Source organism: Physeter macrocephalus, chromosome 1 (assembly GCF_002837175.3).
Source record: "Physeter macrocephalus isolate SW-GA chromosome 1, ASM283717v5, whole genome shotgun sequence".
NCBI lineage: Eukaryota > Metazoa > Chordata > Mammalia > Artiodactyla > Physeteridae > Physeter > Physeter macrocephalus.
In genome coordinates, this window is record NC_041214.2 from 46,889,110 (window position 1) to 46,916,458 (window position 27,349).

Sequence of the window (27,349 nt, forward strand, 5' to 3'; positions counted from 1 at the left end):
ACTTAGGTTGCTTCCATGTCTTGGCTATTGCAAATAATGCTGCTATGAACACTGTGGTGCATGTATCTTTTCGAATTAGTGTTTTTGTTTTATTCTGGTGTATACCCAGGAGTGGAATTGCTGGGTCATATGGTAGATCTATTTTTAGTTTTTTAAAGGGATCTCCATACTGTCCTCCATAATGGTTGTACCAATTTACGTTCCCACCAGCAGTGTAGAAATGTTCCTTTTTCTCTACATCCTCACCAACATTTGTTATCTGTGTTCTTTTTCATCATGGGCATTCTGACAGGTGTGAGGTGATATCTTCTTGTGGTTTTGATCTGCATTTCCCCGATGATTAGTGATGTTGAGCATCTTTTCACTTGCCTGTTCACCATCTGCATAGGAAAGCTACATCTTGATCTCTTACAACTAGAGGTTATGTACAGTTGAGCAAAGACCTTTGAGTTCTTGGTATCAGGTGCAGATGGCAGAGAGAAGGGAGAGAAACTGCAGGTCTTTTCCTTCTAATCTCATGTTTGGGAACAAACTGTACTGCAGTTGGACACTGTGTTGCTTGAGGGACATGCCTTGGGAGGGCCGGAGAATATCCACTAGAGTTAGGAAGAAGCAGGACCCTTGCCATCTCTCCCCCTACCTCACCACTACCAGCCTGCTTTACTCTTTGGTGTTGGCAGTAGGACACTGAAGTTTTCTCTTCTCTGTAGCTCAGCAATTTATGTAGATGGTTGAACTGTTTGGCCTTTAAAGTTCCTGTGGACCCTGGAATCCAGTGATAATTAATTCTATGAGTGGAATGGGCTCCTTCTGTTTTCTATTTTTTAATATAAATTTATTTATTTATTATTTGTTTTTGTCTGCATTGGGTCTTCATTGCTGCACGTGGGCTTTCTCTAGTTGCGGCTGGTAGGGCTACCCTGTTGCAGTGAGCGGGCTTCTCATTGCAGTGGCTTCAGTAGTTGTGGCACAGGGGCTCAGTAGCTGTGGCTCGTGGGCTCTAGAGCTCAGGCTCAGTAGTTGTGGCACACAGGCTTAGTTGCTCCACGGCATGTGGGATCTTCCCGGACCAGGGCTCGAACCCATGTCTCCTGCGTTGGCAGGCGGATTCTTAACCACTGAGCCACCAGGGAAGTCCCTCCTTCTGTTTTCTGACTGCTAGTCTGAAGGGTGGTTTGCTTTGTTCTCTTATTTCTCCTACATTATTTTCTTGGTGGATGAATGAATAGGTGATTAACTATGTCTTTAGTTAAATCATCAAAACATCTACAGAAACATCTACTTAAGTTGGTAGCAGTTGCTTACGTGATCTCACCAGTGCACCCCACCCATCTCTTTCTTTTCTCTAAAATATTAATTCAGAAGCATCTTATTTACCCAGAACAGTCACCACAAGCAATGATACATCAATCATTATACCTAAGTCCATTATCCATCATTAAATAACTGCCACCAGCGAGTAAAATCCCACACATAGTGAATAGGTAGGTGGGGATTCTCTTAAGGTTACAGAATGTACTTGACAACACCACATGGTTCTCCTAGAGAACTTAACCACTGCTTGCTCTTCTGTCTCAGGGTCTCCATCCTTTTGCTTTTTCATGCTCCCCAAATGAGTCACATGCCGGCCAATACGCCCAGCCAAGGAAAATATATGCTGCCAGGAGCGCACACTCATGGAATGTCAGTATTGTGTTCTGCCTGGAAACAAATATGAGAAGCACATCCTGGAGGCCTGGCTGCTCACCTGAGAATTGCATCTGCGAGCTGTCCCAGGTGACTATTAAAGAAGCGTGGTTAATCACGCCCGAAAACAGGTAAGGCCCATGACTATTTGTGATAGTGCAAGGATGATATATTTTGCCCAGCTTTTACATTCTCAGATGCGTTATTTCTTAGACTAATAAACCATGCTGTCACTTTATCAAGCCTATTATTATGAAAGCAAACTCCATCTGTTTGTTCAACAAAGGACTTGGAGATGTTTTTAGTGGACACTTGGAAATGTCTGATTAATTGCTAAGTATTACCCTGCATGTAAAATAGGTTGACATGATAAAAAATTACTAACATTATCTTTTTTACCTTTTTTGCTAGGAGCTTTATCAAGACCTAATTCACATACCATACAATTCAATAGCTTTTAATATATTCACAGAGTTGTGAAATCATCACCACAATCAATTTTAGAACATTTTCATCATCCCCCTAAGAAACCTTGTACCTTCAGAAGTCACTCCCTATCCCTCCCATCTCCTCCACCTGCTCTGCCCTAAGCAGCCACTAATCTATTTTCTGTTTCTACAGATTTGCCTATTCTCGACATCTCATACAAATGGAATGGTACAACATGTATTCTTTTGTGACTGGCTTTTCACTTAGCACAATGTTTTCAAGGTTTACCCGTGTCATTGGTAACAGTAATTTTTAAAAATTTGATCCTCAGAGGGACTTGGTATGTGGAAGGCAAGTTGGGTGCATTTGCGCTAGAAATCATGCAACAGGGCGCAAGCTTGGCTCCTTGGTTTGAACTGAATGCAATTCACCTGGTTTCCCATGAATGGGTAAAATCAGAAGGCTGGCTAGTTTAACTCTTTTGAGTGAATTATAACAGCATCTCAGGTCCTAGGAGAAGAAACACTGGGCCCTCCCTTGTCACGCTGGCAGACACACAGTCCTTAGGAACAGAACATAAGGCAGATCTTGGTGGCAGGTGTAAAGGAGAAGGAGCTGCCTAGGCAGGTCAATCCAGCAGAAGTGGAGAGGAGGTGAGCTCAGAGACCATTTCCAACCTGGCTAATCTTTCCTTCTGTGTCAGACCACTTGCCTAGCACAACCAGTCCTGGCATCTAAAGGGAGCAGTGGTTTTTATTGGTGGTGGGGAATCCTTTGGGCAGTTCAGAAAAGTACTGATTCATGGTGAAGTTAGTGCTAAGAACCCTGAGTGGTTTGGGTCAGGCTATCGGATGAGAATATATTTTCACACCCTGAAGGAAGCTAAACCATTAGCAAGTTTAGTCTTTTTTCCAATTTTTTTAAACATCTTTATTGGACTATAATTGCTTTACCATGGTGTGTTAGTTTCTGCTTTATAACAAAGTGAATCAGTTATACATATACATATGCTCCCATATCTCTTCCCTCTTGCGTCTCCCCTTTTTTCCAATTTTAATGGAACGTCTTAAAATCATCCCACAGCTCAGGCCCTTCTGATTTAAGCTTTTTTTCCCACTGGCACCTTCTTCCTGATGTCATTTCTTTATATAGTTAAAAAATCTTGAAGAGTTCATTGCTTAGCTTTTTCCTAAGATACTAACCCTGACTCTTTTTACATTTAATTCTTGGTACTAGATAACGTTTTGCATCACATTAATATTTAACCCTCTGATAAACACGATATCCATCCATCCATTTGTCTGTCCATAGATGTGTCCATCTGTCCATCCATCCATCCACCCATCCATCTATCCATCCATTTACTTAACAGCCATCTATGGCCCAGTGTGTAAGAAATGGAGTTCAAACTTGAAGCAGTGTTAAATTTAAAGGTGTTCTTCCATTGCTGTCTGCAAATTCCCAGCAGAGCTACCCAGAGGCTCCCATTCATGAAATCTTTCTTCAGAACAGCACCGTCTCTCCGCTCTCCCCGCATGGCATCACTGAGCATCTTTGCTCCATACCTTGCCCTCTGGCTGGCTGAGGGGTGAAGATACCCGAGTTCCAAGTCTTCAAACTCTGGAGCTCTGCGGGGTGTGGGCAGAGGAGGGAAAGAGAAGCAGGAGGACCAGGCCCGAGTTGTTAATCCAGAAAAGGGGAGAGGACAGGATGACAAAGGACTCTGGATTTCCTTCATCTTGGAAGTCTTAGGGCAGAAAAGTGGGGCAAAGCAAGTTTTACATTATTTCTTCTGACTCAAGAATTCCTGAAACTAAAATATTTCATTTTTAGGGCTAACCTTGGGTATAATACAGTTTTACACACACAAGAAGTCCCTAACTAACCTTCTTCTCCCTGTCCCCATAGACTCCAACCTCAGGAGCTGACAAAACCTTTCAATCCACAGTTAGAGCTAAAACCACTTGAAGATGCAAATCACTAAGATGGGGAAAAGACTGGTATAACTAGCCAGTCAAAATCTTAATCAAAAGGATACACACACTGGCCGTCTGCAGTGTTTGGCTTTCAGAGTGTTTAAAAATCTCAGCCAATTTTTAAAACCAGGATTTCACATAAAATCCAGATTCCTTGCTTCGTGTGAAAAATGAGAAGATCTGGGAATACTGAGCCCAAATTCTCTCAGGGCAACCATCAATTGAACAGAGAAGGGCAGCCCACCTTCTAATAATGAGAGAGACTTCCTAGTTCTCTGCAGTCAGCGCCCTTCCCTAAGGTGCCCCAACTCTGAGGCCAAATGTCAGTTGCCATTTATGTTTATTCTTGTATCGTCTTTTGATAAGAAATATTTCACAGAATTTTTTATCTGTGTCAAAAGTGGGAAGACAAAAGTAATTCAAGAAAAATGAAATGATGTATGTCTTTATGGAAGTGAAAAATCTTATCCTCTGACATATAAACAATGTGTGTGATGGTTGAAAAATTTAAATTAAGTAGTCCTTATGGAACAACTGTGCCTCTCTGTTATTAATGTCAGCTCTCTGGTGCTTAGAGTCATTGGAGTTTTGGAACTCTGGTACTGATGAGATCATTTCCTGTTTTATTTATTTATTATTTATTATTTTTATTTTTGGCTGTGCCGCTTGGCTTGTGGGATCTTTTTTTTTAAACTTATTTTATTTAATGTATTTTAATTTTTTTGGCTGTGTTGGGTCTTTGTTGCTGTGCGCGGGCTTTTCTCCAGTTGCGGCGAGCGGGGGCCACTGTAACCATCACCGTAGTCTAATTTTAGAATATTTTCATTATCTCAAAAAGAAATTTTGTACCTATTAGACACGACCCTCTAACCTGCTCCCCACATCCCCAGTTGAAGGCAGCTAATCAACTTTATTTTTTTTTATAAATTTATTTTATTTTTGGCTGTGTTGGGTCTTTGTTGCTGTGCGCGGGCTTTTCTCCAGTTGCGGCGAGCGGGGGCCACTCGTCCTTGTGGTGTGCGGGCTTCTCATTGCAGTGGCCTCTCCCGCTGAGGAGCACGGGCTGTAGGCACGCGGGCCTCAGTAGTTGTGGCTCTCGACTCTAGAGCGCAGGCTCAGTAGTTGCAGTGCACGGGCTTAGTTGCTCCGCGGCATGTGGGATCTTCCCAGACCAGGGCTCGAACCCGTGTCCCCTGCATTGGCAGGCGGACTCCCAACCACTTAGCCACCAGGGAAGCCCCAGCTTGTGGGATCTTAGTTCCCTGACCAAGAATTGAACCTGGGCTATGGTGGTGGAAGCACCGAGTACTAACCACTGGACCACCAGGGACTTCCCAATCAGTTCCTGTTTTCTAACCTGTTTAGGGTTAGAAAGGTAAAGTGTATTACAAGAATGGGGAGGGACTTCCCTGGTGGCTCAGTGGTTAAGAATCTGCCTGCCAACACAGGGGACACGGGTTCGAGCCCTGGTCTGGGAAGATCCCACATGCCGCAGAGCAACTAAGCCTGTGCGCCACAACTACTGAGCACACGTGCCACAACTACTGAAGCCTATGCGCCTAGAGCCCGTGCTCTGCAACAAGAGAAGCCACCGCAATGAGAAGCCCGCACACCACAACTAGAGAAAGCCTGAGTGCAGCAACAAAGACCCAACGCAGCCAAAAAAAAAAAAAAAAAAAAAGAATGGGGAAAGGAGGAGAGCAGACAGGGTCATCAGAAACGGGCACCGTGGCTGCCTCTGATTTTGCTTTGAGAGTCAATTTATGGCATCAGGCTTACACAGAAGCATCCACAGTTATTTCATGCCCTGCATGTTTGAGAAAAATGGGTGCCTTTCTAAAATCTGAATATCCATTCAGAATGAGACTCAAGGCTCTAGATCTAAAAATGTGGGCTACCAGCTCTTCAGCATGATGTCAGGAAGGGAAGGAGCAAATGGGTTTGTCATCAGGATGACGTCATTGTTGTTCTAAGCTGCACTGGGGTCCTGAAGGCATCCCTGCGGCTGCGTAAATGTGCACTTCACAGAGTGGGAAGTACAGGAGGTTACCGCCTTCGTGTGCTTACGATCTAGACAGAGTTGACGTAAATGAGCCTATAAGATGAAAAGCACCCGATCCAGACCATGGGAACGATCTCTAACACATATATGTAAGTAGCAATGTTTCAGGTACATATGTATATGTATGTTCAAGTGTACTTCATTTTGAAACGATTCAATGTACAAAGATCTAAACTCTTAAATTTGAAAGCCAAGGAGGGATTTTTCACATGACACAAAGAACCTTTACAAAAGATCCTTTATTTCAGATGTTCTCTAAATATTAAGTGCTTTTAATGCAGTGGTTCTCAACTGAGGGTGATTTTGCCCCCCAAGGGGACACTTGGAAATATCTCGAGACACTGTTGGTTGTCACAACTGGGTGAGGGGGCCAGGGATGCCGCTGAACATTCTACAAGGCGCAGTTCAGCCCCACGACAGAGAATATCTGGCCTCAAAAGTCATTCGTGCCAAGATGGAGAAACTCTGGTTTAATACACATTGTATATATTTTATTTTCCTCAAAAAGAGGTGATTTACACAAATGATTCAGCACTATTATATTACGCAAGGGATACTTGTCTTTGAAGTCAGGGCTGGTCAGGAGCAGGGCTTTTGGAGAGAATAGGGTGCTGGATAAATAGAAAAGGCTGATGAGCTGTGAGCTGAATCAGTGACCTGAAGTGATGCAGGCTGAGAAGGGCAGGGTGCACACTGGGGTGTGGCTGGGAAAAAAGTATCATTGGTTCAGGGATGGGGGGCCGGATGGCTGAGAGAGGAGACTGGCTGAGATTTCTGGAACAGAGTGTATGGGAGTTAGCACAAAACCAGAATCCAGACGGAACTCTCTGGGGCAGGGAAGAGGTGGTGGAGTTCGTGTTTGATCCAACAGGTCATGGAAAGGGTCTGAACGTTTGAGGGTGGGTGGAGAGGGCAGGGAGGAACTGCCACTGAGTGACCAGAAGCAGAGGCTCTGGGGGAGAAGAGGGGGGACACGCAGAGAAGAGGACAGGATGGCATGGTGGGCAGTTTCTGTAGACAAGGAACGGGGGTGGGTGGAGTGACCAACCACTCTGGGAGTCTCCTGGACAACGGAGGAAATTCTCTAAAGCAGCTGGTAGAGAGGGCACTGAGATGAGCCTGGTACCAAGGACAGCGCACGGAAGCGCCATGGTCATGAGGGTGTGGAAAAGGGAGAATGCAGAGCCTAAGCGAGCACTGGGTGGTATGAGGACAAGGAAGGGGGTCCTAAAAGCTGGCCCAGAGCAGATGGTAGAGCAGGAAGCAACTGGACCTCAGGCTGAATGCACCTGAATGCTGGGAGCTGAGAAAAAAGCTTTGAGTTTGTGGAAACGATTTTGTGGAGGGATGTGAGGTGGTGGACGTGAACCCCATATGCAGGAAATAAACAGCTCCAACATTCCTTCCCAAGACTGCCGGCACCTGACTTCAGTTTCTCATAAGACCTTGGATTCTTGCTGTTAGCTTTCATCTCGAGGAGTAGCAGTGGATGCCTGAGGATGGGCATACAATGAAATCTCTGAAGGACATGCCTTGACAAGACAGGTACCTGATTCTCAGGAAAGAGAAGAAAGAAGAGTCAGCTCATGCTTTGTCTGCACTTGGACTTGGTTTGGAAACGACGATTGTTCCTTCCTTTGCTTGCATTTCTGGGTGCTGAGAGGCACTTTCATGCAACAAATGTGTTTTGTATTTTTAAAAAATGGTTCTATTATTTTCTGGAGTGGTGTTGACTCTTCATAGTATATGGGTGGCAATGCCCAATTTGAAATCCTACGTTTACATCAGCATCCTTACACTTACATAAGCATTGCAGAAAAGTCTGCAGTTGCATTAACCTCTTAAGTATTACATTGTAAAGACATGATGCCTACAACACTTGGTTCATTGGGCAGACTGATCATATATGTGTTTAAATTAAACAAATTCAACTAGAGAGGAAGAGTAGGGGTAGGAGAGACTGGGGAAGAAAGAGGAAGACTGAGAGAGAGAGAGAGGTAAAGGGGAAATAGTAGGGGAAAGAGACAAAGGGAGGGAGAAGGCGAGAAGGAAGCGTTGAGAAAGAGAAGTTGAGATAGTGTGCCATCATTTCATATTCAAGCTCATGGCAATGGGACTCATGAATCTTCCCTTTTTTGGTCTCCTTTTCTGCCTGCCTCTCACTGGACTGAGTGTGATTCTAGGGTTTAAGGGTACTTGTTTCTCCTGTAACATTTTTTTCGGGGCAGCCCATGGAACCACCCTATCCCCAAATCTAATGTATAGCAATCCTTCTTTAACTTTAAAAGAGGCTAAGGAAATTCTAATTAGAGATCGTAGTTCTTTGGGGCTTAACTCTTATTTTTAATCCATTTCTCATGTCTACACAATTATTCACATACAGTCAACAGAGCTGCAGAACATGAAAAAAGACTTCGATTCCTGACAGCAGGCAGAGGGGCAATGAAAACAGATACAGAAAGGACAGCTCTATGTGGAGTTTCTGCTTCAGGTATGAATATTTCTTTCTGCACTAGTAAGAATGCAGCTGTAAAACAAGCACATGTGCAGTCAAAACCCCAAACGGAACAGGACAAACACGCGCCATCTCCTTGATCCTGGCTCAAAACCAGGAAGTTCTTACCCTCTTGGACATGATAACTAACTTGGATACAAACACACTAGCTACATTTTTGGACATGCCATTCCTGTAAAGATGGTACGGAGAATGTTGAGCAAAGGATCCTGTGGAGGAGGGTTGCACAGGACAGACACTCCAAGGAAGGATTCTGTTGAAAACAGACCCAGAGGTGAATTGGCCAAGCTGCCTGCAGAGCGGCCAGACTCAAGCTCTTTTGGGACTTTGGAATGTAACTGGAATTTCTGGTGGAAACAGCCAGCACCCACCGCCAAAAAAAAAAAAAAAAAAAAAAGATATCGACTTATACCTCTGCTGAAACCTCTGCCACGAAGGAGAAGTCACAGCACCCTGGCTGCCAATTCCCTTTCCCTCTGTCTGATTTCTAAACTTACTCTCCCCTTCCTCCCTAGCTGGGGCCAGGAAGAAAGTGTGGGGCAGAACTGGCTGTGTTGGCTGATTTTAACATAACAAACCATGGCTAGGTTACTTGAAAGATTAAAAACTAAGGAGCTCGTATCTTCTTAGTGATTGGTCGAGTTCTTTTTATTTGTCCCTAACTTTTAAAAATTAAAAATGTCTTTTCTCGTATACTATAGGAAAATTTGACAGACATTACAGTCTGCATTTCAGCCCCTCTCAATGTGAAAATTATACTGCCCCCGCTTCTTAAAGTTTTATTCTAAGTTGGATTCAATGAACTGCATTCTGACTCTTCCTTAATTCAGGTTCTCAGAGCTTCAGGAGCCTGATAACTTTTTCTCCTCTTGGCTATAAATGTAAAACCATAGAAAAACAACACAAAGAGAACTAAATCATTCTGAAGACTGTTACTGAGATAACCAGTCTTGTCACTGGGTTCTGTAGCCTTCCTTTACTTATCTATGTGTACTTATACACACTTTTTTTTAAACAAGGTGATGATCATTCTCTACATACTAGAAAACTCCAACTAAAGGCTAGAGAATAAGCCATCCTTAAAAAAATAATGAAAAAGTTAAGACAGCTGCATTATTGAAGAGTGTCTAGAGTTGTGACAGTGACAGCACAGACGAAGCAATTATGAATTTCATGAAAATAGATAAAAATCCAATTGGAATAATGAGGCCTGCCGCAGTGAACACCTGTTTATTGTCTTAATTTTGCCTTAAGGAGATACTACTGATGTTCTCCAACAACAGCAAAAATCAATAATGGATCAATATGGATAAACGCGTTGGGTCCGACCTTTTGTCCTAAGAGACAGTTGACAGCTGGGTTTAGTTTTACTGGGATTTACTTAAAGACTTGTAACAGTAAATAATGGCGCATTTAAGAATATTTGCCTGCTCTGATTGAGTGAGTTTGGCAGGTGGCAGTGGCCTTTCAATGGCATATGGCTTTAAGAAATTACATCAATATATGCATACAATGTGTCTTAGCCTCTGGTTCATGAGTCAAGTTGATTAGTAAAGAATCGCTGGTTTAGCGTTTTATAAGCAAATATTCTCCAGCACAGGTGGAAGAAAATACAGTGAAAAGACAAAAGAAGAAAGAGTAAAAGCCTGTAAAGTTTTGCAAGAACTTTTAAGAATAGTGGAATGCCCCAATACAGAGACAGACCAATATTTTCTTGAGATCCTACAACATGAGGAAAGGCATATCCAGGCATGTCTAATGAGGCAGTGTTAACTGCTTTTCAAAGACAAATTACTTTTAAGTATAATATTAAATGAAACAGAAAGCACACAATCTACCTCAAACATTCGCATTAGGGTGTCCCTTATAATAAATGAGAACTTCTGATGCCTTTCAAGAGGAGGTGAAGCTAAATGAAAATCAGATGAACGACTCTGAATATGTTTTATGCTCTAATTCCCTTCATATTTCATATCTGGAAGTTACGGAATAGCACAGAAAATATAAATACAGCGTATGGTAAAAACTAAAAGGGGTTTTAGTTTTTGTTTTTTAAAATTTTGTTTAATAGTTTTCAAAACAGGCTACTTTTAATTGTGGAGTCGCATTAAGAAAAGCAAATGATAATTTTTATAGGAGTCACAATCAAATAAACCACATTATGTTTTAAGATAATTTCATAGAGAAATTCATCTTTGAAGATCAGAGGGCATTATATTCTTGCAAATTATGGAAACCTGTACATGTGGTTTCCTCTGCAATATCCAGTGGATTGTTCACAGAAAAAATGAGTTTCTGGGATATCTGCACTAGAATTTAAGCTATTTTCAAAAGCATTTCTATCTGGCAGTTGCTATTAAGTTCCTTGAGTACTGCCAGTTTGCCTCTTTTATTTTAGTTTTTGGTAATACAAGACAGATTCTACCGATAGAAAATTAAACAGCATTGGAAAGCCACAGTGTCTATTAAAAGAAGTGGATGTTGCACTTGTTTGAATATTGGATATTTTGAAGGCTCTATCACTTTGTTTCGTACAGAGTTCATTTGACATGATTGCAGACATGTCCAACTTTAGGGACACAATGGCACGATAAAGTGTATCAGTTTCTTTCTGAGTTTTATATTCTTACAGCTTGTTATGATTACAAGTAGATTCCTTACAGTTTACATGGATAAGTAAATATATTAAAAAGAACATTTACAAATCCCAACATATCAACATTATAGTACTGTCAAAAAAATCACAGAAATATTTTACTAGTTACCTAAAATAAACTTTTACTATGAAGTGCCAAGAAAAAGTCAAATGAGTTTTTAAATCTGAACCTCAGCCGAGGAGAATGATCCCACTTCAAATGCCACAGTGTGTCCCTGTCCACCAAGGGGAAGCCTTTACGTATTTTCTTTAGCAAAGAAGCTGACAGTATTCCCTACGGGCAGTATATATCCACACGCGCGTGCGCACCCACGCTTCAGCGGTAACATACACACAGCCTCAAAAACCAACTCCATCCAGCTTTCATATAGGAAGGAAAAAGTGCTTGGAATTCTCTGTCGTTCAAGGACCGCTTTCGATCACTTAGCAACCTCTCTTTCCTGCTATTTTTAATTTCAAACATTCAGCGTTCGAAGTCGAAGATTTGACGAAGCAGATGCAAAGTGTCCCTTTCAAACACCCCAGAGACAAACATGGAAACTTGGATCAAATGGAAGTAAGATGGTCCCTACCTTTTTTCTGAGAGTACGATGGCGACTGCAGTTGAGAAAAAGTAGGCTTTTCTTCGGTGAAATATTCAGGTTGGCTGTATTGATTCAGGGCCATGTCCAAGTCAGAGTCCTTGCTTTTCAGCATGTTTCCAGGGTAACTACAGGTATAAGGCTGATTCACTGCCCAGGCCTGTTCCATATATATGTTGTTACTGGGCACAGCCTGAGCGTTGCAACCACTGTAACCTGGACTGTCTTTGAAATATGCGTAATAATCAGTGGCCTGCATGTAGCAGTTGCTGCCGGCAGCTGGGTGTACTTCATAGAGTTCTTGCACACAGAAGTTCATTTTGTTGCCCAGGTTCCGTTTCTACTTTACATATACATGCACTCTATGCATGCGATCCCCAGCCCATACACCCCGAGAGCTGGGCATATACGGCGAGCATCGTCCATCCATACACATGAAAGGAGAAGAGAAGATGAATAAACACCACCCACCACGCGGCAACCCAGCCGGCTGTACTTTGCAATAGCACCTGATGTGCTAAAATCCTATTTAGGTGGAGGTGTCTTTGGAGCTGTCCTGCCATTCAAACATATTGGAAAGCAGATTTCTGACTATCAAAGGTCTTAAGCTGTGAATTCAGCTAATTCCTGGGGAAGATAGCAGGCAGGTAGGGATGACCTCCACCCAGCCAGAGGAGTGACAGCAACGATGTTTCTGTGGCTCCAAGGCTGGTTAGATCCATTTTATACACTGTTTTGGAACCTATTTCAACGTGATTAGAAAATGATTACTCATTGTTATGTCATTTTGGTTGACAACTGAAGCATGAAACATTATAAAGACATTGTAGAGACTATCCTTGGATACACAGAAAATCCGAAAATCAATAATCTAGTTTATTAGCATGGACCAGAGAAAATCCAGTAGTAACGAGCCTGATGACTGACTCCAGAACATTAATCTAGTCACACAAACGTTAGAGGTTACATCTGTTGTCGAATGTTACCGACGGGCTTTTCAAGCAGGATCCAACCATCTTCCTAATGACACACAGGGGCCACGAGTTTTGAAAACACGCCACGGAGGGCACGTCTGAAGATATTGCTGGTGCTTGTAAGTTCTCTTCTGCTCCTGGCTCCTGGTGATTTTCTACATCATTAGCCTAATCGACATGAAACCTCCAGTTAACTTCACTTTGCTCATTCTGTCTTGGTTGTGTTTGTAAGTGCATGAGGGGGGAGTGTGTACCGACACCCTAAATGCAGAGCACCCCTCTGTGAGCGCAGTGTCCCTGTTCTGATTCTGGGTAAGAGCGTTCTTAACAGTCGTCTGTGGAAACTGTGTGCAACTATCATTTTTTTTTTTATAGTATGCTACCTCTTTCTCTTTTTTTTAAATTTAATTTTTATTTTATATTGGAGTATAGTTGATTTACAATGTTGTGTTAGTTAAGAATGTAACAGCATTCTTAACAGTCATCTGTGGAAGCTGTGTGCAACTATCATTTTTTTTTTATAGTATGCTACCTCTTTCTCTCTTTTTTTAATTTAATTTTTATTTTATATTGGAGTATAGTTGATTCACAATGTTGTGTTAGTTTCAGGCGTACAGCTAAGTGATCCAGTTGTACATATACATATATCCATCCTTTTTCAGATCGTACAACTATCATTTTATTCCCATTCAATTCTGCTTTTGAGATGATCTTCAAGCTTAATTGTGATTTAAGTGGTATTCACGCACTTGACATTTAAAGATAGTGATCCAAAAGGGAAAAGCATTTTCTAGGAGAATCACCATATAAGGCGTGAACAAATACCAAATTAGAGCTTAAAAGCTTGCTAAGATTATGACCAGTGGTGTTTTCTCCATGTGGATGGTGGTGAGCATGTGTGTTCTAGATCATGATTCAGGAAGGGTGGGCACTGCTTTCTTTTCTTTCTTTCTTTTTTTTTAAATTAAGGAATTAAAAATATATATATATATATTTATTTATTTGACTGTGCCAGGTCTTAGTTGTAGCACGCGGGATCTAGTTCCCTGTGCATGGATCGAACCTGGGCCCCCTGAATTGGGAGCGCGGAGTAACCGCTGGACCACCAGGGAAGTCCCGGAAGCTGCTTTCTTTGAAGCTGGAGGTTCTTTCTCTTTCTTCTGGAGACTTAGTTGGCAGGGTTGGCCTAGGGAGGTAACATGTACATTTGGGTTCCTGTGAAATACCTCTTGGTATTTCCTTCCTAAGGGACCACAGACAATGTGATGTTGTAATATTCAAGAGTGGTACCTCCGCTTTGGACACAAAGCTCCAGTCAATTGCAACATACAATTTTGGGCAGGCACACAGGACTGGAGAAAGGAGAGTATTACAGCCATTCAACAAACATCTATAGGGCATCTGTTCAGTACAAAGCAGGGAGGTGGTGGGAGTAGAGGTGGCGATTCAGAAAGTCAATCACGGTCCCTGCCACCAAGCAGCTTAATAGCAGGTGTTTTCAACACACAGAGTCAAGTGGACCATTGTTGTGAGTCTGTAAGTGCTGATGATTTTATAAAGGAGCCATGGATTCAAGGGAAGAAGGTTAAGAATTAGAGAACAAGCAACAGATGAGACAAGATGAGGGACTAAACCCAGGCAGACCCCTGGGTGGATGTTTAGTCATAAGACTCCTCGAAAAACTGCAGCTGAACTATAAAACAAGGAAAGGAATGGTCTCCAAATTGGGACATTTGAACGCTGAAAATGAATTGCAACATCCTAGAAGGCATAAAAGTTACCATAAGGAATGAAGAACACAGCTAACATTTTAACAGTGTTTTTACTCTCTGGTTACTCTTAAAACAAATAAAAGATTTATTCGCAAGTGTTTTTAAGAACACATACACATAACATTACAATTAACATTTTCTCCCTACTGAATATGTCAAAACATTTCACTGGAAGCAATGACTATTTTCTGAAAACCCCAGGAAAAAGGATCCAGGCCTTATGTTTTTTGTCTGATCTCATTTATTTATCTCAAATTTCCCAAAACTAATCTGAAAATTAACCTTTCAATAGAGCAGTTTTCTTTCCTGGCAAACACATATGTTCCAAGGCCTCTTTTTCTGGTTAGATGCTGCATGTCAAATCCATCCAATTTTGCAGTTTTGCCCAGTGAATTTCCTGGCTCCTTTTCTATTTCACTGAAGGCACAAATCCAAGCCATTTTTTGCTTTCCACCAGTAACAGTACCAACTCAAGCGAGAATCTCAAATTTCATTACAAAGGAACACTTCAAAACAATTTTCCGAAATTGCTTGAAAAATCAGAGCTTTCTTCTGACCCAGAACTGGATCTACATACTGCAGCGAAGAAAGAGAACAACTCCTGCAAAACTCTTTTTTTCTCTCTCAATTTTCACTAAACATTTGGAAGACCCCTGAGAGTCAAGAGCATTTTGATTGAATTAAAACAATCCTGAATTCTCCCAGAAATCTTTGAATAGGAAAAAAGTTTCAAAACACGTTTAAGAGAACCCACTTCCTCACTCACTTTTATCTTTTGGAAAAAACAGAACCAAACTTTCTGATATGCACTCTTCTTGTACCAAGTGGGGTTACTCTTAAGAGTAAACGTGTAAGACTCTGATGACTGTTAGCTGGAAATGAAGTTCAAGTTGAAATACGGCCCCTCACACCCTGACGGAGGCAATCCCAGGGCTGCTACTCATGAACGATCTGGCCTGCTTCTTTGTGAAACCACTAAAGCAATTTAAACACATCATATGTCACAAATGAGGTGAGTTTCAGTAAGACTGCTTTCTTATATCTCTGGCTGATGACCCTAATTTAGTTACTGAGAGAGAAGCTAATGAGTTATTTGACCCACAGAGCATCAAACTAACTGAAATAAACTCAGGAGGGCTTTCACAGTTCTCATTAGAAGTGCTTCAATTGGACTTCCCTGGTGGGGCAGTGGTTAAGAATCTGCCTGCCAAGGCAGGGCACATGGGTTCGAGCAGCATCAAACTAACTGAAATAAACTCAGGAGGGCTTTCACAGTTCTCATTAGAAGTGCTTCAATTGGACTTCCCTGGTGGGGCAGTGGTTAAGAATCTGCCTGCCAAGGCAGGGGACATGGGTTCGAGCCCTGGTCCGGGTAGATCCCACATGCCGCAGAGTAACTAAGCCTGTGCGCCACAACTACTGAGCCTGAGTTCTAGAGCCTGTGAGCCACAACTACTGAGCCCATGGGCCACAACTACTGAAGCCCACGCGCCTAGAGCCTGTGCTCCGCAACAAGAGAAGCCACCACAATAAGAAGCCTGCACACCATAACAAAGAGTAGCCCCCAGCTCGCTGCAACTAGAGAAAGCCCGCGTGCAGCAACGAAGACCCAATGCAGCCAAAAATAGAAATAAATAAAATAAAATAAATTATAAAAAAAGAAAGAAGTGCTTCAATCAATAATAGTTTGTTATCTAAATACACCTTTGTCCTTGGTGGGAAGGAAATAACCTAAAAAGATAAGACTAACGATCTTGCTGGGGAAACTGGTAGATAAACAACAAACCCTCAAAGTCTCTGAAGGAGGAGAATTGTTTCTCTCTTTTCTTCTATTTTCAACTGTGTTGATTCTCAAATAAGGCTGCACATTGGAATCACCCACAAACTTTAAAAACACCAGTGCCTAGGGGTGGCCCTCAGAAATTCTGATTTTATCGATATGGGGGTGGAACCTGAATGTGAGGACTTTTTCAAGTTCCCCTGGTTATTTCACAGGCAGTGAACTTGGAGAACTACTGTTCATCTGGGCGTCCAAGCCCAGCCCCTCACCAGATACCAGGGCATCCTGAGACACTCCTTTTTCTTCCGTTGCAGCTTCACTGTCTATTTCCTTTTGTTTTTCAAAGTTTACCTTCCATATGTCAATCTGGCCTCACTGCCCTTGAGTCATCTGTTCAATTAGAGGAAATGGGTCAAGGAGACCCACCAGGACGAACTTAATCCAAGGAAGCATGATGCCCATGACATGGGAACACAGGAAGATTCTGCCTTGGGAGCTGGGGATGGCTTTGCAGAAGGGTGACCTGTGAGCTGGCATTTGGAGAGTACGTAGGACTTCAGCAGTGGAGGTAGAGATACGAGAGACTTCTAGCGTCTACTCTAGTGATTGTTCTTTCTCTGCTTTAGTAATAGAACCTCTAAATGTTATTCAGGCACATGGCCCTTGTTTCTCGGTCTCCCTTGCACCTGGGGGTGTCTGTGTCACTATCTTCTGGCCAATGAGATGTAATAGAAGAAATATCGTAAGGCAGATTCCAGGGAACTTAAAAAGACAATTTAAAGTGACAACTGGTGCATGCCTTTTGCTTCTTTTCCTTTGTTACTTCTTCCTGCTGCCTGCAATGTATATGGGATGGCTGGAGCCCCAGCCACCATTTTGGTCCACGAGGATGAGGGTCATACTCTAGAGCTGGCAGAAGAATGAGCTGGAAGGAGGTTAGGTTGCTGAGGTCCACAGGATTGTCACACTAGCCTAAACTGCTAACCTCTGGGTTTTGGTTTTTGTTTTTTCCTCAAGAAGGAGAAATCAATTTTTTATTTAGCTCATAGCTTTTTCATTTGTAAGACAGAAATAACAGTGCCCACCTCATTGGTTACTGTAAAGATTAAGTGAGTTAAATATAAGTAAAGCACTTAGAACAGTGACTGGTGTAGTAAGTGATGTAATTATGTATACATAGTATATTTAGCTCTGTCTTGGAATATATTCTCTTCTCAGTCTACATTTTCACTAGGTCAGGAGTCAGTAAGCTTTGGTCTGCAGGCTTGTACAAGTATGGCCCTGTATCTGTTTTGTAAATAAAGTTTTATTGGAACCCAGCCATGCTCATTTGTTTACATCTTGTCTGGTTCTAAATCTACTACGTGCTACAATGGCAGAGTGGAGTCCTTGTGACCGAGACCATGTGGCCTGCTGAAAATATTTAGTATGTGGCACTTTACAGAGAAAGTTTGCCGTCTCTGCTCTAAGTGATCTCATCCTGTCTCATAAGTTTATTTATTTTTTATTTATTTATTTTTTTATTTTTTGTGGTATGCGGGCCTCTCTCTGCTGCGGCCTCTCCCGTTGCGGAGCACAGGCTCCGGACGCGCAGGCTCAGCGGCCATGGTTCACGGACCCAGCCGCTCTGCGGCATGTGGGATCCTCCCAGACCGGGGCGCGAACCCGGTTCCCCTGCATCGGCAGGCGGACGCGCAACCACTGCGCCACCAGGGAAGCCCTCATAAGTTTATTTTTTTAAAATTTATTTATTTTAAAAATTTTATTGAAGTATAGTTGATTGACAATGCTGTGTTAGTTGCAGGTGTACAACAAAGTGATTTAGTTATACATGCACATGTATCCTTTTCCAGTTTCTTTTCCCTTATAGGTTATTACAAAATATTGAATGTAGTTCCCTGTGCTATACTGTAGATTCTTGTTGATTATGTATTTTATATACAGTAGTGTGTTATATGTTAACCCCAAACTCCTGATTTATCCCTCCCCACCCTTTGGTAACCGTAGGTTTGTTTTCTATGTCTGTGAGTCTGTTTTCTCGTTGTTTTTGAATAATAGTTAAATGCGGAAGACAGTCCCAACGTGTATCTCTAGCCCAAATGTCTTCTCTAAAATCATATGTCCTGAATCATGTCCTGCTGTCCACTGACACTCATCTTTGCAACAAGTGGACATCTCCAACTCCATGCTTTCGAACACCAGTTCCTCCTGCGGTTCTCCCGTCTCAGGACCACCACCACCTGGAGGCTTTAGCCAAAAACCTTGGAGGCCTCCTGGACCCTCACTTTCCCTTCCTACCTACAGCCAATCCGTTAGCAAGCTCTTCGGTTCTTCCTCCAAAATATATTTTTAATCCAACCACTTCCCTGTCCCAACTGCCGTCGCCCTAGACCAAGCTGTCACCACCTCTTCACTGGACTCCCCAGACGGCCTCCTAATGGGACTTGCCCCATGGTAATTGTTTCTTGATACAGCAACCAGTTGTGTTTGAAAAACAGCACACCCGATCATGTTGCTTCCCTGCTTAAAAATCCTCAGTGGTTTTTCACTGCATTTAGAGTAAAATTCAAACTCTTCACCAGAAGGTGTCCCTTCTCCACCTGCCATCAACCCCTTCCTTGCCCCGGCTTCCTCTCATACACTTGACTTCAGCCCAAACGTGCCTGCCGCTCCTTGAACAGCCCTGCTCTTGCATGACTCAGGGGCACTCACTGCACGTGCTCTTCTCTGTCTGAAATGCCTCCCTGTTCTGCTCTCTCCAGGGCAGGGCCCTTCTCGGCCTTCAGGATTTAGCTTCCATGTCACTTTCTCTGCATTTCAGGGGCCTCTTGACTCCATCACAGGCAGAAGGCCCCTGCCACTCATCACCTACGTGACAGCAGTTGTTCAACCTCTCAGAAAAAAGGTGGAGGACTCTCAGCACACCCAAAGCTCTGTGCATTTAAAAACAAACAAGATGCAAGTTGACATGTTGCAATCAATGGACTCTCTTAGGCTTGGAAATTTCCAGTGAGACATCTGTCTGTCTCGCGTTGAGCCAGTTTGCTCTGTTATATTTTGCCACTAGAGACAGACCTGTTTATGAAACCTACCTTCATGGAGGTTTGGAATTAGGAATGGGTGTCATCACTGCCAAACATCTCTGCTCCAAGAGAGGTTGTAAAACGGGTAGAAACATCGCCTGCCCTCTGAAGGAGCCACCCAGATTGAGGAAAGTTCCCTTTGTAGATATAAGGGGGTGAACGTCTAGGTCTCACCATTTGAGTGCTGAAAGCGTAGCTAAATGTTAGGGGACATATTGGCGGGGGGAAACGAAAGGAAAGAATAACTTGCTGAGTGTGCTCTGTTCGTCTTTTGGTGTGTGGAATCTTCTGACTTGTTCCTCTTTTTTTTTTTTTTTTAAACAAATAAGATATATTTTTTTATTAATTAAAAAAAGTTTTATATGTTTTTATTTATTTATTTTTCATTTTATTTTGTTTTGGCCCCACCCCTCAGCTTGTGGGAGCTTAGTTCCCCAACCAGGGATTGAACACAGGCCCCAGCAGTGAAAGCACTGAGTCCTAACCACTGGACCACCAGGGAATTCCCTGACTTGTTCCTCTTTAAAAAAGATTCCAAATTAGTTCAACTCCAGAGATGAGAGCAGGGCAAGCTCTGGGCACTTTGGGACCACTCTATCTTCAAGTGCTTACCCCTCCTCAAGACAGCTGGGCAATGATGGAGGCTTATACAGAGGCTTATACAGGATCCTAGGAAACTGCAACTAGAACTTCTGAGCTTTGTATTCCATGTGTATTTTATTTAACTTTTGAGGAAACGAAGTCCCAGAAGGAGAAAGTGACTTTTGTCACACAATAGGCAGTAGTTATTGGGACCAGAACCCACTCCTGCTTTGCGTGTATCTGGCCTCCTATGCCAGCTGGGGCCTTTATTTTCCCAACTGACTCTAGTGCTTTAGGCTTAAAAGAACTGCCTTGGAAGGAGGGAAGGAATTAGGGGTATTTGACCCAGGCCTAGGCATTGACTCTCCCTCCTCAGAACTTCTACTCAATTATATAAAACCTTGAGTCGATAGGATCATGTCAAACTAACCATTTTGGAACTTTTTACTTCCTCAGTTCTAGATGTGCTCATTGGCGTGAATCACTCTCTCCTTGGTTACTGTACTTTTGTGATCCTTATTAAATGAACACCTTGGCTGCTGGATTAACATTCAGATGGTGTTCCCAAAGTGGTCCAAAATATCAGTTCCAAGAGATGCTTTGAAGAAAAAGCAGTTCAAAGAGGTTCTGTGGTCAAGTGAGTTTGGGAAATTGTATATCCTTCTCTTGGAGATTCACCAAAGAAAATGGTTGAACTTTGTTATGACTCTGTATAACTCAGCATTTCCTGAACACACCCAATACTAGAACCCTGTGTATTGTGTAATGCTAGTTACAAGTGTTCCTTGAAATATACTTTGAGAAACACTGAAGTAGGGTCTGTTGAAGATAAGCAGGAGATACCGTTGTTAGTAAGGATGTGCCACCTGGAAGAATGGCGTTTTTTCTCAGATTACAGACCAAAGACAGAGAGGAGGAGCCTGGGAAACTGCCAAGGGCGAGTGTCTTTTTCTTTCATTTTTACCAAAGAAGAAAACTACTGGCCAGACAAAGCTGGACGGACCCATGAAGTGCAAAGCCTCAGGGGCCACAACAAGCCTTCGGGCTTTGGGATGGAGTCTGCTTTGGCATTTTGAGGAAGAGAACTCAAAGCCCTTCTCTTTTAAAACTTCTTGTGCTCTGAATTCCTTTCTAATTTTTCTCCTTTAATAATTAATCAAAACTTTTCCATAGTTCTAACCTGGGAGGGCTCTACTGAAGGATACTAAGGAGTGGGGGAGCTCTTGGGCACACTCCATCACCAAGCAGAATTTGCTTTTACAAAAATGTGCTTGAAAAAGTGGCAACGTGGTTTCGTAGCACAAAGGGAATGGATTCTGACCTGGTGCAGTGGAAAAGAGACGGCTCGGATGAGAACATCGAAGGGGGAACCAGACACCCTTGGGGCGCAAGCTGACGGAAACATCCCCGTTAACTGAACTGAGAGATTCCCAAGGAGATAGAGGCTCTCATTAAGGCAGTCCTGGTGGCTTTCTTGACTTGGACACTCTTTCCAGGTCTAAGGTTTGGTGGTTGTATGTTTTGTTTCATGCAGATGGAATAGTTGCCCAACACATTTGTGCCAAAGACACCACCAGCCCAGTTACAGCAGCTTTTTACTAGATGAAATAGGCCAATCTATAAGGATGAATGAGTTAAAGAAAACAGTCCTTTGAAGTTCCACAAAGAAGAAAAAATAGACTCCAAAATCCTTAGGTCAGTGGTTCTTAAAATACGGTTCCTGAAGCAGCAGCATTTACCATCTCCTGGAACTTCTTAGAAATGCAAATTCTCCAGCTCCACCCCAGACCCACCGAACACAAACACTGGGGGTGAGGCCAGCAGTGCGTGTGGAGACAAGCCCTCCTGGGGATTCTGATCCACGCTAAAGTCTGAAAACCACTGCCCTCCAGGGAGGCTCCAGCGGTCCATCAGCTTGTTCTCTGCCAACTTCCCCAGGTTCACTGGCTGTCACCTGGAGCCCTGGATTCTCAGAGCTCCTTTCTTCTGCTTCTGTTTCCTGATGCCCTGGCAGGTGTATTGGCTTTGTCCTTGATCTGAAACCTTTTAGGCCTAATTAACCCAGGAGAAATCGGGTGCTCTGTATGGCCAGCCTAGCTCCACTTTCCCGGCCTCTCCTTTGGGTTTTGGTGACCAATCACTACAAGCATAATAGCACGTAGCGCACTTTGTCATTGCCACTCGGGAATCTTGTAAGGAGCATGACTTCCAAGATCTCCGGCTCTCTGTGTAACCAGAAGTGGGGTCTGGCTGCTCGCCGCTCAAAAGCCAATAAAGAGGCAAGCTTCGTGGACAGGAAAGTTTGCTTTATGTTGGAGGCCAGCAACCTGGGCAGGTGCGCGGATTCCTGTCCAAAGGCCAACTCCCCTCCCCACCACTGACAGTGGGCAGGCTGTGTAACCAGAAGTGGGGTCTGGCTGCTCGCCGCTCAAAAGCCAATAAAGAGGCAAGCTTCGTGGACAGGAAAGTTTGCTTTATGTTGGAGGCCAGCAACCTGGGCAGGTGCGCGGATTCCTGTCCAAAGGCCAACTCCCCTCCCCACCACTGACAGGGGGCAAGAGCTTTTATCGACGGAAGGAGGGGGCTACATGCAGAAACACCACCCTCTGACGGTCATCTTGAAATATGTCATGGGGTGGTGTGATCAGCGTCATCTTGATTGTTTTAAGTACAGGTAGTCTTTAGTTCCAGGGTCGGATGGTTCCCATTTCCTTGAGGCCAGCTCTCGGAATTGTGGCAGCTTATGTCATGCCTACACCCTGGTCATCATGTCGTTAACATCTTCCACCTGATGGGGGTTTTAGTGTCTACAAGACAGCTCACAGGATAGGGCTCAGAATATTACCTATAGCCCTTGAGGAGGTACTAAAGGGCCTTGACTTTGCTTAATGACTAAACTATTATTATTCGGTCTCCTCTGACTGTCTTCCTTTGTTTCTGCATTTTCTCACTTGTCTGAGTAAACTTATTCCTTGGCTGAATTGTTTCCACAGACAAAAGGCGGGCTGAGGACATGGGGAGGAGGGCCATAGCGTCCTGCTCCGTTTCATCTGGACTCAATAGTATCGTACCTGCTTTCACTTATCCCCATGGCCACATCTGCTGACGGTGTTCCAGAAACTTCTACATCATACGCCTCCTCCATCCCTGGTCAATTCTTTCCAGTCTTCTTCAAGACATTGCTCCTGTGCCTTCCTTTAAAATCGGCTTTCCCTTTGGTTTATCCCGAAACTTCTAACCACACGGTTCTCACCAGGTGACCTCATCAAGGTCCACATCTCTGACTACTGCCCCGTGCACTGGTGGTGCTTCATTGTGGCCCCCAGTCCTGCGCGTCCAGCCACCTACCCTCTCCCCAGATGCCTCCACGGTACCCCACGCACCAGGACTGAACTTCTCTAAGAGTCTTATTTAATCCTTATGATGGTCCTTCAGGGCAGCCATGGCTATCCACGTTTTTTTTTTTTTTAATAGATTAAAAAAACCTATTTATTTGTCCAAAGTGGCACAGCTGGTTATTTGAAGAGGTGGGATTCAAACCCAGATCTGTTCTAGTAGAAACTGCCCGCTTATACGTTTCCTTGCCGCTTATTTGTCTCTCTCTGGCTTCTCCCCAACAACTGATCACAAAGGTCGGACACGTCCAGGCTGCCACTGTCTTCAGAAAACTCCCCACCACTTCTCTTTACGAGAAAAGTCGGCGAACCCAACAGGTTTCTATGTCTTTAATGTTACTCTGACCTTCTAGTTCAGTCCCAGGGGGATTGGCTGTCCAGGAGAATCGAAAACATGTCCCCTCTTCCCTCTCCCACCCTTATCCTGGCTTGAAATCACACTCACTTTTCAGGAAAAAGTTTAAAGCCTTAGAGGTCCTTCATAACATGGCCCTGGACTGTTTTTTATTCCTCTCTCTTGCCCTTCACTCAGACAACCTGAACTCTGGCATTTCTAGTTTTGCTGAATAGCACCTCTCCCGATGCCTTGGTCACACCCTGTGCCCTTCCCCTACCTTATCTCCATTCCATACAGTGATCCAAGCCCTGTGAAATGCCTTGCATAGAGGTGCTATCATTTAAGCCTCACGACACTTTTGTAGGTACATATCATCGTTCCTATTTTATAGATGAGGAAACCGAGACCTGGAGAGGTTAGGTACTTGCCCAAGGTCACAGGGCTGATCAGGGGTGATTTCAATGCAGGTTTCTTGGGCTGCAAACCCCATGTTCACTTCCAAAATACTGTGCCTGCACTAAGAATATTTCCTTTCCATGTGCTAAAGCCAAAATAATTATTGATATTTATGTTTCTACCTTTGTTCTTTTAAACTCAATGCATAAATTACAGATAAAAGGATAATGCTTACCTCCTGGATACTTAAGTTAATTTAGGGGTTCACAATAAGCATATAATAATTGCTTAACACATGAACGAATGGATGGGAGTGGACAATGGCTGAGTGACCTAAAAATTATAATCCTGCAGATGGTGAGTTATGATGTATTTTCTCCATGGAAACAGGATGACGTATTGGAATATGGTATGTGGATATACAATATGCCTCCTGTTTCCTGCCTCTATGCTGTCAGTAGTTTACATTGGGGTCCATACTGTAGGACTATGATAACCCGACAGGCAGTGATTCTTCACAGCTTGTTAATTGTCCTCCTTTAGGGGCCTAGAAACTTAACCATGTCAGACAAGGGCATTTATATGCTCAAAATATTTCTTGATGGATGCTTAGTTCATGAAATTCTCTCTCGCATATTGGAAAATGATGTATCATCTGATTTTAGCCTGAAGTCAAGATTTGTTCCATGTAAGTTTTCGAGTCATGCGTTTTAGTGCTCAAAATTCCCAGACATTTGTGCAATGTCAAAGCCTCTCTTCCACAGCATTTCCAATGGATGGAAGAGTGATGATGAATGATGGGACATTCCAGCACAATGTCTGGCATCTAAGAGTTCCCAGCATGAAGATCAAGGGTTTTATTCTGACTGCTGTTTCCTAAGACGAAAGACAAATCATAAAGTCTCCTTGTGCTTTGAAGGAATGAGATAATATTCAAAAGGAGATCGGCATCCAGACCAAACGATAAATGCATGTACACAAAAGTGAATACAGAATGGCGCCCTTAAGGCTGGAGATTGAAAAAAAAAGTAAGGCTTTTAAAATATATTTTAGGCCATGGTTATCAGCATTGAATTCTTCTCTTTTCTAAGCCAACAGTGGAATCTCTGCTCTTTTTCATGAATGAGCATTGGATTCAAAAGCAAATCTTTCCTGACTGTAGTCTGATGAAGCTTGGGCATCAAGATCTAGAAAACATACCATAAAATTTCCATTTTGGTATAACTTCAATTAGAGCCCTGGCCAAATAATGGTGATAACATCTACTGCATGTTGTCTTCATAACCAAACAACGAGATTGGTGGTGGTGGTGGGGTATTTCCATTCATTTGACAGAGTGGAAAACTGAGGAGATGGTTTTTTCACTATGATGTAGTTACTAAGGGAAGATGTTAGTATTGAAATTTCAGCTCTTGAATTGCTATTCGAGAACTTGCTTGTCTCACTTCCCTACACTGCTTTTCTAAGTAGAGAATTATTTTATGTTTTGAAAGTTCTGGGCAACTAAGTATGTGTTTCAACACAAATTCTAAGATCACTGTGATGATTTAGCTGTTTTTCCAAAGATGTGCCTAATTTAATGCTACTTCATATATTTATATGTTTTGTTTCCCTCTATCCTGAGAAGAAAAAAATGTCCTTTAACATTTTATGAATATCATTTATGCTTTGCATGAATATCACATAGCCGCTTATTTTATGTATGCTTTAATTTAATCACCCACGGTGCGTAGATTCATTTCCCCTTAATTTAATGTGTTAAGATGATTATTTCATTGTAATTCACACTGATGGACTTGGTTTGAAAAGTTGAATGCTTGTTTGAGTGGAATGGTTTTGACATTTAACAGCTATAGTATACTTTCTTTATTCTAGAGTAACAGAGATTAATTTTATAACAAATTTCCCTAATAATAGGAATAATGAATGAGTGATTGAGTCATTTGCATTTACTTTGCTTTTTCATCTTGAAGAACAACTTATGCAAAATCTAGATGCTGCCACGATTGATGTCAATTTCAAAAGGTGTATTCTTTGTTCATTAAAGGCTCCAGTTCTTCACTTATACTTGAAAGTATTATGAAGAATGATTAAAGGTAAAAAGTTCAGATAAAGTACTGATACATGCAACGACATGGATGAACCTCAAAAACAGTATGTTAACTGAAAGGTGTCAGTCTTATTGTATGATTCCACTTTTGTGCAGTGTCCAGTAAAGGCAAATCAGTACGGACAGAAGGTAGGTGAGTGGTTGCCAGGGGCTGGGTCCGGGAATGAAGAGTAGCTATAAATCAGCTCAAAGTTTCTCTGAGGGTGATGGGAACGTTCTAAAATAAGATTGTGGTCATGGTTGCACAACTCTGTAAATAGACTAACAATTATGGAACTGTACACTTAAAGCAGAGGAATTTTATGATACACAAAATATATCTCAACAAAGCTTTGACAAAATAGATGTGAGATTATAAATAAATAGCTTGAGGTAATTAAAATTTTTGTCAACAGATAGAAAATTAATACGTTCACATCATTTATATATCAATACTATTTATATAACACACTGTGTATGTTATTTTCCTAGACTTAATGGAGGATACACCATAGGAGGAAGACATGATTTTCCTCTGAAGTTTGCAACCCAACTAAAAGAACATATCAATAAGCAGAAGACAGTATCTGACACCCTAGTACCACCAGTGTTAGGTGAACAGGGAAGAAAATGGAATTATTATTTCCAAAACAATGTAGGTTAGATTCTTTTTTATTTTTCTCTAAGATAACTGCCAGCCAATAGAATTTTCATCATTGCTTTTGGTCATAAACAGGGTCGCTGCTCATTTCAGGTCTAAACTCAAAGCTCTTCCAACATTTCTATTTGGAAATCCCATGCAGGAAGCAGGGTGTCTCATCAAACTTCTTATTCTCAGCACACAGTACAGTACTAGGCACAGAGAACACACTAAAAACATTTCTGGTGTAAATCAAGATAAAATCACAGGGCTTCCCTGGTGGCGCAGTGGTTGAGAGTCCGCCTGCCGATGCAGGGGACGCGGGTTCGTGCCCCGGTCCGGGAAGATCCCACGTGCCGAGGAGCGGCTGGGCCCGTGAGCCGTGGCCGCTGAGCC

The 27,349-nt window shown here is 42.6% G+C and overlaps 1 protein-coding gene across 18 annotated transcripts in view; it reads right to left on the reverse strand.

The window, feature by feature from the left end:
- LOC102991401 (thyroid hormone receptor beta) overlaps positions 1-27,349 on the reverse strand; it is a 383,492-nt gene that overhangs the window by 31,731 nt on the left and 324,412 nt on the right. Inside the window, exon 1 of one of the 18 annotated variants that reach the window (XM_024115203.3) lies at positions 11,897-13,036. The exons of the other annotated variants lie outside the window; for them this stretch is intronic. Coding sequence (XP_023970971.1) covers positions 11,897-12,224 — 328 coding nt within the window. The 5' untranslated portion in view covers positions 12,225-13,036. Of the gene's footprint in view, positions 1-11,896; positions 13,037-27,349 lie in introns of those variants that run through there. 18 annotated transcript variants of the gene reach the window in all.